Source organism: Capricornis sumatraensis, chromosome 7 (genome assembly GCF_032405125.1).
Source record: "Capricornis sumatraensis isolate serow.1 chromosome 7, serow.2, whole genome shotgun sequence".
Lineage (NCBI taxonomy): Eukaryota > Metazoa > Chordata > Mammalia > Artiodactyla > Bovidae > Capricornis > Capricornis sumatraensis.
Window position 1 is genome coordinate 103,167,899 of NC_091075.1, and position 13,169 is coordinate 103,181,067.

At 37.0% G+C, this 13,169-nt stretch overlaps 1 protein-coding gene across 2 annotated transcripts in view; it reads left to right on the forward strand.

Moving 5' to 3' along the window:
* Window positions 1–13,169, forward strand: part of ARHGAP24 (Rho GTPase activating protein 24) — a 468,485-nt gene that overhangs the window by 413,818 nt on the left and 41,498 nt on the right. For both annotated transcript variants that reach the window (XM_068975093.1, XM_068975094.1), the window contains one exon: window positions 8,979–9,186. In XM_068975093.1, coding sequence (XP_068831194.1) covers window positions 8,979–9,186 — 208 coding nt within the window. The remainder of the gene's footprint in view (window positions 1–8,978; window positions 9,187–13,169) is intronic.

Consider the following 13,169-nt stretch of genomic DNA (forward strand, 5'->3'; position numbering starts at 1 on the left):
CATATCTCCAGCATTGGTAGGTGGATTCTTATCTACTGTACCACCAGAGAAGTCCTCCCATATATGTTTTGCATGCTGCCATCAGGCCACTTTATCTTCATATCTATCTTCAAGTGCTGTTAAACACATTTGTGATAAGACATATATATATATGTGTGTGTGTACATATGTATATGTGTATGTGTGTGTTGACATATATATTATATATGTATTTGTTTATTTCTTCTGAAAGTTAAAAACAGCGATAGGTCTTTTCAATCCACAATTTAAGATTTATTTATTTATGGTGATGTACAGTATTATAACCTACTAGTTCACAGGCAATAACAGAATAGAAGATCTTTATAGTAATAATGAATACAACCAATAATTTTTTAAGTTAGTTGTATATTTTGGAAGTTATAATCACATTTTGGAAATTGATTTGTCCAACAGAATGCTGCTATTTAAATCCATATAATTTTAAATGGTGCTGTAAGTATTAATAGCTCATCAATTCACACATCACAGTTTTACGGAATCACCTACCAAGTGATTCTGGGGGTGAGAAAGCAAACAAAACAGGCTGCCTGGAATCTATGAGCTCACACCCTCCTTGAGGATAAGGAAGCATAAATAAAAGTAATTGTTTAATCTGTAAAAAGGACTATAACAAATTACGTGTGAATTCTGAGGAGCTTATGAATAAGTAGACTCACTATGGGTTCATCTGGAAAGGCAATGATTCATATGAACCACGTGAAACCAGATTTGATCTTTGGAAGTTATGGAAAGATATTTTCTACTACATGATCCTAAGAGAGTAGTCAGTGTTCCTGTGGGGGGAAAAAATGTATGTCTGAATTGAATTAATATAATCCAGTAGAAGAGGAAGACTTTTACAATCATATAGGCCTGTGTTTATATCCCAGATCTACTGCTTTCTGTATGTATGACTTTAGGTAACCTTGCATCTCTGAGTCTGTTTATAGAAGGGAGATGCCCTTGAGAATGTCTGTGAGTGTCAAATAAGAAAATGCATGTAAATTCTGTGGCTTGGTACCTGGATGTAAATGATGAGTTTAATTATTCTGCTAATTATTCTGCTGGTCTAAGACCAATGCTACCAGGTCACTATTTTCACATTATTACACTTTCTTAATTATTTCAAAACTTTATTTTTCTCCCTTCTTCCCCATTCTGACAAGGAGAGTCAAGCTTTTACCAAATTCATTGGTGGTTATATAGATTCTGAGCTTCTTGAATTCAAAGGTTTCTTTTCATGTAAGGTTTGTTGGCTACTTGGAAACTGCTGGTGAGAGACCAAAGTAAGCTTTGGCTGACTTTGCTTCTTAGTTCTGTACTATTTCTTTTATTTTGATTTGTCCATTTACCATGGGCATATGTTCATTTTTAATTGAAAATTACTACAATCCTGGTCACGCCAAGTCTTATTCTGCTAGCAGGGTTGCAATAAGCACAAATATAAGTAAAAGCAAATTCTGTATATGACTTGGTGGTAATCTATGGAATGGGAGGGTCAGGGAACTCTAAAAAATAGTTGATAGTAGAACATTTATGTAATGACCAAGAAATTCGCTAACTTGTACCTTTTCCATCAACAAAGACTTTTTTTGTTTCAAGTTTTTGTAGAAATCAGTACCACAACCTGTGAAGTCTTGATAAGTTTCATTTTACCTTGGAGTTATTCATTTATTTCCTTTAATTGAGGGAGTGAATATTTTGTTTTAATGCCTACATTAATTCCACAGATGTTTAATGGAACACTCAATCCTTATCCACTTTGGTATTGAGTTCCAGGGAACAAGAGAATGTGCCTAAGTCCATTCAAGCTGCTATAACAAAATGCCACAGCCTGGGTGGCTTCTAAACAACAGAAATTTATTTCTTATGGTTCTGAAGGTTCAAAGACTGAGATAAAGCCAGCATGACTGGGTTCCAATGAGAGCCCTCTTCTGGATTGCAGACTGTCTACTTGTTACATTCTCAAGGAGTAGAAAGAAAAAGCTCTCTGGGGTCCTTTTTATAAAGGTGTTTGGGTTGGCCAAGTAGTTCATTCAAGTCTTTCATAACATCTTATGTCAAAACTCAAGCTAACTTTTTGGCCAACCCAATGCTGATCCCACTCATGAGAACTTTTTACTCATGACCTAGGGTGAAAGGTGAAAGGGTTAGTAACTCAGTCATGTCTGACTCTTTGTGACCCCATGGACTGTAGCTCACCAGGCTCCTCTGTCCTTGGAATTCTCCAGGCAAGAATACTGGAGTGGGTTGTCATTCCCTTCTCCAGGGGATCTTCCCGATCCAGGGATTGAACCTGGGTCTCCTGCACTGCAGGCAGATTCTTTACCATCTGAGCCACCAAGGGGAAGTGATACTCATGACCTAATCATCTCTCAAAGGCCCTGCCTCCAAAAGTCATTCCCATAGGAATTAGATTTTCAACATAGAAATTTGAAAGGGACACAAACATTCATACCAGGACACGATGATAGAATGAACTATGAGCCTTGGAGTCCTTCATATCTGTCACAAATCCCAGTTCAGTCCTTGTGTCTGCAGAACCTTAAGAAATTTACTCACATTCCCTTTCAGTTTATAAAATAAATAGTAGTATAAACTGTATAAGCATCATTTTTAATAGTAATAAATGTAGACTATTGTCTTCTTATAATAATTGTGAAAGTATAATCCTTTTTTATTTTTAAACAATCCTTTTTTGACTGGTAGGGAACTAGTCCAATGTGGATAAGGATCTAAATAAATAATTAGAAAGTGATATGTTAAGAAATCAAAGAAAGAAACATAACAAGTTTGTGACTGGGATGGGTATGAGGGAATGTTTATAAGGATTTAACATAGGAGATTATATGAGTTGACTTTTTCAGGATAAGTTTTCCTAGGCTGACTCTTGACAATAAGACTTATGTTGTACCAAGACACCCAAAGATATAATAAGTCATAACACACATAGGAAACAATAAATAATTCAATATAGTTACTGAGTAGGTTGTTTTTGAGGGAGCAGCAGTAATGAGGGTGAATATGGCCCAGCACCCAGCATGGAAAGGGTGCTACCTAAACGCCTATTGATTGGATTGTTGATGAAGCGGCAGAGACTGGATTACAGAGACTATATTTCATGAAAGGGCTTCCAGGTGGCTCAGTGGTAAAGAATCCACCTGCCAATGCAGGAGATGCAGGTTCCATCCCTGGGTCAGAAAGATCCCCTGGAAGATGAAATGGCAACCTGTTCCAGTATTCTTGCCTGAGAAATCCCATTAACAGAGGATCCCGTTGAGCCACAGCCCATGGGTTTGCACGGAGTTGGACACGACTGAGCACACACACATTTCATGAAAAGGAGCTTGGCTAGCCAGTGGGTACCATTGGAAGAAATTAAACAAAAACAGTGGCATGATCTGATTTAAATACTATGACTGTCACTATGGCAACACTTGCCTGACTTGGGAACTTGGCTCTATAAAAGTCAGTTAAGAAGTATTCAGCATCTAATGGCAATGAGTTTGGAAGGGACTGATGTGGCCATTAAATGAGGGTTGTGAAGGAAGGTGCAATCTAGGTCCATTCTCAGATGGCCCTTCAAATGTTTGGGGGGATCACTGGTTCTGAGAACCAAAATCAGGATTATAGGAAGTATGACAGGTTTTGAAGAAAAAGAATTCACACAGTTTTAAAAATTTTGAGTTTGCCAATGTTTTGAGATACTCATGTTTAGGGGTCTAATAGACACTTGGAAATCCAGTGCAAGAGGGGCCCGTATTGAGATACAAATCTGGGAACAATTGTTACACTGTGAGATTGAGTGTAATCCAACAAAGAAATTGTGTAAAATGAGGTGAAAACTAAGCTGTGGACAGAATCCAGAGGACCAGCAAACTTATAAGAAGGGTGTAGTAGATTGCATAGTCAAGAAGGAGACTGAAAAGAATGTTCTGGAAGGCAAGAATTACATAAGATGTGAGAAGTATCAGTAAGAAGAGTGAGATTGATGGTTTTAAAGGGAGTGAACCATAAAGTACTGCAAAAAATATATCTGTCAATGATTTTGCAACTAGGTAGTTATTGGTAATTATTCTGAAAGCTCTTTTAGTGAAATGACGGTGTCAGACGCCATATTGTAACAGATCAGCAAGAAGGCAGGAAGTGATGAAATGGAGCCAGTGTTATACTTAGTTCAGAATCAAGGAACAGACTGAATAATTACAAAGCATGAGGAGTCCAGAGATGTTTGGCTTTGTATTTTATTTACTTATTTATGCAATAAGTAGAATTTGAATATACTTTTCTGATCACATTCAGTAATGCCGCAGGCTGCCTCTAGCTATGGAGTATATAATTTACATGTAAAGGAAGAACCTCACAAATCCTGAAGCTATTTAGATTTTCTTCATATTTTTTTTCCTCTCTGTGTCTCCCTCCAGCTGAAACAGCCTCCCAAAGATATAATAAAATCACCTGTGTGATTTACTTTCTCAGTCTAGTGGAAAGTCATGTCCTGAATGATGCTTTATGACACTATCAATGTACTTCAGGGGGAAATACGCATAACGTGCTGTTGTCACCCAGAAATTCCAAGGATGCTTTTGTTAGGGAATGTGAAATCTCTCTGAGAATTTACATTCTGGAACTGCTTGCAAGACTCACACTACAGGGAATATTCTTGTTAATAATCTACTAATCAGTGTGTCCTCTTCTTCATGCTAGTAGATGGGGATAGCTCACGACATTTGTGCTTTTTTGTTGTTAATTTTAAAATTTGAAGTTTAAATGTTCAAGTTCTAGCTAAAGCAGCTTCTTTTATTGGAGTATAATTGCTTTACAATGCTGTGTTATTTTCTGCTGTAAATGAAGTGAATCAGCCATATGTATACATTTATCCCCTCCCTCTTGAGCTTCCCTCCCACCCTACCCCCAATCTCACCTCTCTAAGTCTCTGCAGAGTACAGAGCTGAGCCCCCTTTTCTATACAGCGGGTTCCCAGTGCTGCTGCTGCTGCTGCTAAGTCACTTTAGTTGTGTCTGACTCTGTGCGACCCCATAGATGGCAGCCCACCAGGCTCCACCATCCCTGGGATTCTCCAGGCAAGAACACTGGAGTGGGTTGCCATTTCCTTCTCCAGTGCATGAAAGTGGAAAGTGAAAGTGAAGTCGCTCAGTCGTGTCCGACTCTTAGTGACCCCCTGGACTGCAGCCCACCAGTTTCCTCCATCCACGGGATTTTCCAGGCAAGAGTACTGGAGTGGGGTGCCATCGCCTTCTCCGCGGGTCCCACTAGCTGTCTATTTTAGATATGGTTGTGTATATATGTCCGTCCCAATCTGTCCATTCATTGCTCCTTCCCTTTCCCTCTCTACCTGTGCCCTTAGCTCCATTCTCTATTTCTGCAACTCCAGTTTTCCCCTGTGCTTCCTTGGTGGTTCAGATGGTAAAGAATCCACCTGCAACGAGGGAGACTTGAGTTCCATCCCTTGGTTGGGCAGATCCCCTGGAGAAGGGCATGGCAACCTACTCCAGTATTCTGGCCTGGAGAATCTCCATGGACAAATGGCCTGGCAGGCTTCAGTCCATGACTCGCAAAGAGTCGTACATGAGTGAGTGACTAAGCACACAATTTTTCCCTGGCTTTCACACCAAAAACAAAAAATTCTTATACAGAAGTTGATTCACCATCTACCTTTGTAAGTCAGAGACCTTTGGAACATTCTATTTCTAATGCTACAGACTGGGGGGTATACAACTAATCATTACCTAAAGCTTTGCAAGACCAGATAAACAGCAGAAAATTACTGTTTTTATTCTAAGCATGTGTACATATTGTCTACATTCTAAAACTCTTTTACATATTCTGTTGCTGAATAGGTATAGCTCTTTATATTAAGGAAATCATTTTGTTGGCCAGGATGCTGAATTTTTCCTTCTCCTTTCTTCCACCTTTCCCCCAGATTTTCATTTTCTCAACAGAAATCTCCTCCCCCACCCTTAATATGATGACAGGTATTGAGGCCAGAAAACTAGTAAAAGGCAGGTTACTTCCTCTATTGTTGATCAGTCACTAAGTTGTGTCCAACTCTTTGTGACCCCATGAACTACAACACTCCAGCCTTCCCTGTTCTTCACCGTCTCCCAAAGTTTGTTCAAATTCATGTCCATTGATTCGGTGATGCCATCCAACCATCTCATCCTCTGCCCTCCTTCTCCTCCTACCCTCAATCTTTTCAAGCATCAGGGTCTTTTCCTGATGAGTTGGCTCTTCCTCTGTGACTCAATTTTTATCCATTATGCCCACACAGTCCCTCTGAAATTCAACAGCCTTGATCAAATCCTGGTTCCACATTTTACCTTGTGACATTCAGCAAGTTACTTAATTGTTCTGTGCTTAGCCTCCTCCTTAGTAAATGGTGGTGCCTACCTCCTAGAATGCTGTGAGTTTTAAGTAACAGAAGTGTAGATAAACTGCTTGTACCCATGCCTGGCATACATAAATACAGCCTAGCTATTACCATATTTCAGAGCACAGAAAAGATACGCTGTTTTCTTCACTTTTAGAATTTATTAATATTTTAAATTACTAGAAAATGAGAACACATGATAATTGAGTTAAATAAAGAGGAAGAGGACAAGTATTCAGAGACAAGCAAAGATTTGTAAGGCTAAGTCTAGATAAGGATTTCCATTCTGCGACTTGGTGCTGTGTAACTGCTGCTGCTGCTGCTAAGTCGCTTCAGTTGTGTCCGACTCTGGGCGACCCCATAGACGGCAGCCCACCAGGCTCCGCATCCCTGGGATTCTCCAGGCAAGAGCACTGGAGTGGGTTGCCATTTCCTTCTCCAATGCATGAAAGTGAAAAGTGAAAGTGAAGTCGCTCAGTCGTGTCCAACTCTTCGTGAGCCCATGGACTGCATCCTACCAGACTCCTTCATCCATGGGATTTTCCAGGCAAGAGTACTGGAGTGGGGTGCCATTGTCTTCTCCGGCTGTGTAACTAACCTTATGTATTTAATCTCTCTCAGTTTCATCAAGTATGATATAGCTACCATGTATATTTATTATGGAAATAAGAGAATACATGTCAACAACTTAGTGCATGTTAGGTACTTAATGCATGAATGAATGTTGGGGGCTCTTGGCTTTTAGTTTGTTGCCCTACTTAAGAAAATTCTTATCATACAGGCAAGCCTATGTGTAACAGGGGGAGAAAAAGAAAACCAGAATACCCATCTAAAGCAAAACTTACTGTATCCTTTATCACCTCCCTGAGTTTTGGGGGAATAAAGGAACCCTGATCAGAAAAGCATTCTTGACTGTTTTTCATTACTGTGTAAAACTAAATCTTGGAAGTTTGGTTCTCATTTGTAGCACACATTGAGGTTGAACTGGAACATCTTTAATAGATTTTCTGCTGGATTTAGGGAGATACCTTATGTGTTAATAATGTGTCAGTCCAAAAAAAAAAAAGTGAAAAATCAGATAGAGAAGATTTATTCCCTAATGTTAACATTATTTTTTTTTAATTTAATTTATAAGTGCCTCTGAAAGTCTATCTCCTTAATTTGGGATAGAATCCAAACATTCCAAGCAAGAAAGCATGAAAGAGCTCCATAGAGAAAGAGTCAGTGTTCTTCATTCATAATCAATTTTTAAGCTTTGTTATTAAAATACTAAAAGAGTTTCAAATCATTATCACCACTTCATAAAGTATCGGACACTGCTTCAAGTAACAGAAAACCCAGAGATCAGGGATTCCAAGTTTAACATACCATTATCGAGAAACTTCTTGTTGTAAAGTCTACAAACTCAGCTAATTTCCAATTGTTTTATATGCACTTAAATATTAATATCACATCATTCAACCCTTTTTCTTAAAAGGAATCTGTTAGTGCTAAACTTGAGACCAGGTGGAGAATAGTTTCATTCGTTGTGTTTTTCTTCCTGCCTAGGCTAAGAATATTCTCTTTGGTAGCAAGTGTTTATTGCATGGAATGTGATGGTTTTACTTTACCAAATCCATACATAAATTATTTTACCGATAGAGAAGTAAAGCATATGTTCGTATTGTCAAATCCTGAACTTAACGGTTTTGAAATAATTCCCCAAACATTCCGGAGTCTTACATAGTTTCAACATGCACAACTCATTTTTCTTCCCCTTTTATGAAACTCATTAGGCCATTAAAACCTTTCAGTAATATTCATCCCATCTGGGAACATTGGAATCATATTTGCTTTGGCTCCTTTTCTTCCTCTGTTCTCATTGGTTGGTTATTTTTCCAAGTTCCAACTCATATTAGTATATTTTAGAGGCATTGTTTCTTAATCAGTGGGGTACCAAGGATTAAGAGTGGGGATATTCAGCCCCAAATGCATGCACAAAGAAATGCATCATTGGTAAGTATTTAAAAATAATGAATAAAACTGGTCAAAATGGGTTTGATTTTTATCACCCCCATGTGCTGCTAATTCTAGACAATATGTAATCAGATATTCATTCCTGTTAGGAAAAACCACCATGACCCTGTCTCCTCACTTTTGGAACACAGAGCTTCATAATTCAATTTTTTTTTTCTTTCCAGTAAATTAATAGTTTAAGATTTTAAAGAGCAGACACTGTCTGAAATATTTTATATGGGTGAAAATTCTGTGTGTCTCTTTTCATGGTTTATCACCTTGATTATAATCATGGCATCATCACTTGATTGAAAACAAAAGGTGCCCTTTTATTTAAAAAAAGAAAAAGAAAACAAAAGTGAAGAGAGGGGAATTCTCTTGTGGTCCAGCAGTTAGAACAAAGAAGTAGTAGCAGTTGTTCAGCCGCTGAGTCATGTCCAGCTCTTTGCCACCCTATAGACTGCAGAGAGCCAGGTCTCCCAGTCCTTCACTGTCTCCCAGGGGCTGCTTAAACTTATGTATTAGGAACAGATGAATTTCTCGAATTCATTGTGATCCTTAATTTCTCCAGGCATTTTTGGACAGAAATTGGAAGATACTGTTCGCTATGAGAAGAGATATGGGAACCGCCTGGCTCCAATGTTGGTGGAGCAGTGTGTGGACTTCATCCGACAAAGGGGGCTGAAGGAAGAGGGTCTCTTCCGACTGCCAGGCCAGGCTAACCTCGTGAAGGAACTTCAGGATGCTTTTGACTGTGGAGAGAAGCCGTCATTTGACAGGTAGACTTCAAGATTTTACTAATCATCCTTCACTGAGACACTAACTAACCTGAAAGATTGCTGTGAGCTGAAATGGTGTAACTTGAATTGATATTCTCACAGTTTAGAAGATGAATTATATGGCCTCACAAAGATGGATTGTGTTTATTAAGTTACAGAATCAAAAATGTGGTATTAGGTGTCTTTCTCTGCTATGCTTTCCCCCCTTAAAACATTATTATTTATTCTTTTCCTTTGCTCTCAAATCAAATATTAAACTTTCACATTGGAAAAGTGAATTTTTAAAATAGCAGTCTTCTCTTGTTTGATGTTTCTTTGAATTCTTTCAGATAAAGAATATTTAAAGTGTTGATCAACAGCTTGGGATATTGACAATGTAATTAAAAGCATTGTGTCTTAAATATATAGCCCCACCCTAATCTAGAATAGATTTGCAAGGAAGCAAGGAAAAGTATATAGCTTGGTACAATTTAGAAAACAATGAAAGTTATAGCGAAGAATGCATAAAACACCCATAACTCCACTAATTGAGTTGAACACTGAAAATATTTTGTTAATTACCTCTTCATTTTTTTTAATTCAATAGAAACAAGTTTTTCTTTTCATATCAATAGTTGAGAAATGCCCTTATGCCAACATATTCTAATTTAACATCTGATCATTGGCAAACTCTGTAAACCTAATTTTTAATAATCGTTTCACTCTGCAGCTATGTCACATATAACTACTTCAGTAATATTGAACATTTATATTGTGACTTTTCTCACTATTAGAGGTAATCGTGTAGTATACTTTCTCTTTGAAAGTATAGAATTATCACATGGATAGACACAGGTCTATAGAGCAAATAGACCAAAAGACTCTTGAATACTTGATACAAGGTAAGGGAAGCATCATTGAGAGTATGGGTTTTTGTTAATAATAATAATAATAAATCATGGTAACTCATTTGATATCCTTTTACTGGTCACATTAACAAAATCCTGAACAATAATACTACTCAGTGATTGCAAGGTGTGCTGAGGTATGCACCCTCATGATTAGAATAGAGATCATTGTAATCTTTCTAAAGAAATTTGGTAATATATTTCAAGACCCCTTAATGAAAGCCTAATCCTAGAAAAAACACAAATTTGTGAAAAAATTGAAGTGCAGAGTTGTTTCTTACAGTTTCTATAATACCGAAAAATGAACACCAATCTATTATCTCTAGCTGTAGTGTGATTACTATAATAAAATGTTGCTTAGTTATTGAAATGTTTAGAAAATGCTAATTATATAATGATAAATGGAAAAATAAGACAGGTAAATTAATTTTACAAAAAGTATCACAGTTTATAAAGATTCATAAATCCTCCCTGATAGAAAATTAAATGGAAGGTAAGGAAATGAATTCAAAACTAAGGTCAGAGAATACATTTCAAAAATGCAGATATACTTTTGGTGGGGGAGCCTCATGTCTTAGTCTATACTTTGAAAAAAAAAAAAGTTTAGTGGTTCCATAGTTCAGGCCTGTTTAAAATATATAAACAATGGTTCATCTAGGAGAAATGTAAAGTTTTGTGCTAAAATTAGAAAAAAGTTTATCAGTGGGATTCTCATATAAAATATCACATTATGAGAAAACAATATTCTGTACAATGAACTTCATGTGACATTGATAAATTTATGTAATGATCTCAGTACATGCAGATGACCTTAATAGTAAAGTGTATTTATTAAAAATCCTCCTAAGTATCTAAAGTTTGTTTCTGATAACAGATCTTTGCTAAATGTGAGAATAAGGGTCTATTTTATGTCTTAGGGTACTTGTAAGAAGAGATGCACCCTGTAAGCAATTATTTCCTGATAACTATAGGCTAACAATAAACTTTATGTAAAATATGATCCCAATTGCAAAAAATGCATTTTTTCATAAAATGCATCAATGCACTGAGACTAAAGAAAATGTAAAAAAGATAAACATTAATTTTGTGTAATGATGAGGAATGTACTCCTCTTTTTTATACCATAAATTCAGTAAACCTTAACTTTTATAATCAGAAATTTAATCCAAAAGATCTTTCAGTTAATTTCATGCTGCACAAAAATGTCCTTATCTTCTAATTTCTGAAGTGTATCTACAGAAACCGCCTGTTCCCTGGAAAATATGTAGAAGAGACTTACAGAGAATATTTCAGCATAAGGCATGATATGATGATGTTACTAGCCTGCTTTGAGAAAAAGGAGTGTCATTCATTTGCTCAGTCAGATTTCTACCCTGGTATATGAACTGACCCCCAAATTTTGTGGCATCAGCAAGAACAACCAATCACTTGTTCGTAAATCAGCAATTCAGGCAGGACTTGATGAAGATGTGCTCATTTCTCCAACATGTGGTGTTGGTTAATATAGATCAGTTAAGTCTGAAGGATGTAAGAAGGCATCACTCACATGTCTGGAGCATTATCTGAGATGACTAAGCTAGCTGGGCTTCCAAGCTGGCGCCAGTGGTTAAGAACTCTCCTGCCAACACAGCAGACGTAAGAGACATGGGTTCAGTCCCTGGGTAGGGAAGATCCCCTGGAGGAGGTCATGGCAACCCACTCCAATATTCTTGCCCAGAGAATCCTATGGACAGAGGAGCTGGGAGGGCTACAGTCCATGGGGTCTCAAAGAGTCAGAAACGACTGAAGCAACTTAGCATACACAGAAGATTGCTGGAGGCTGCATGGTCCTCTCTCTCTCTTTGAAGTCTCACATCCAGTAGAGCATCTCTTCATGCAACTTTTATCTCTATCAGATTAATCAGACTCAGTGAAATATGGCTCAGGCTTCTAAGAGAGCAAATATGGAAGCTTATAAGCACCGCATTGGTCAAAGCAAGTCACGAAACAGGGGCAGCCTAGATTTCAGGGGAGGGAAATGAACTCCAGAGCAGGCAGAAGGGGCACACATGTTCAGGAAAGGAAGAATTTGTGGGATGTTATTTTAAGAGAAAATCACTAGAGCTTTAAAATCTAGAAATAAAGTGGAGTAAGTTCCCCAACTTGGTTCTTTACAAGACTGCTTTGTATATTCTAGAACATTAGCATATCTCTAAAAAATTTAGTGTAACTTTGTCAATTTTTACCAAAAAAAATGCCTATATGATTTTGATAGATATTTCATTGACTCTAGAAATCAATTAGGAGAAAAATGACACTGTGAAAATATGAAATCTTCTAATCCTTGAACATAGCCCATCTCAATGTATCATTAGGACTTTTCATATTTCAGCAGTAGTTTGTAATTTTCACTGTAAGATTTTGCTCTATTTTGTTACATTCATCCTTAATGCTCTGATATATACCATTGCTTTTTATGTTTAATTTTCTAATTTCTTCAGCTAGATAATATAAATATGATTTTTATAGAGAGATTTTTTCCTATGAACTTGACAAATTTATTTATAAATGCTAGAGGATTTTTTTTTTTTAGATCTTAGGATTTTCTCTATACATGACCTTATTGACTGTAGATAATGAGAGTTTTATTTATTCTTCTTTGATATGCTTTGTATTCCTTTTTCTTGACTTTTTGTCCTTGCTAAAAACTATTCTACTAGAATGGTGAGTGAACATGTTTCTTATATATAGAGAGAAGTTGTTAGTTTTTTGCTATTGTTCATGATGGTAGCTATAAGTTCTGTGGAGTTGCCTTTTATCACGTTTGAAAATGCTCTTTTATTTCTGGTTTGCTAACAGTTTTAATAATGACTGACAACTGAATTTTATCAAGTCCACTTTTCCCATATTTACTGTAGAAATTATATGATTCTTCTGTTTAATTATGTTAATGAGGTGGATTTCAAATGTTAAGCCATCTTTGCACTCCTAGAATAAACCACGTTGGGTTGTGATGTATTACTCTTAATATTTTGCTGTATCTGACTTGGAAACAACTTGCTGAGGATTTTTGAACCCATCTGCATCATGGTTGCTGACTCAGCAGTTTCTTTTCTT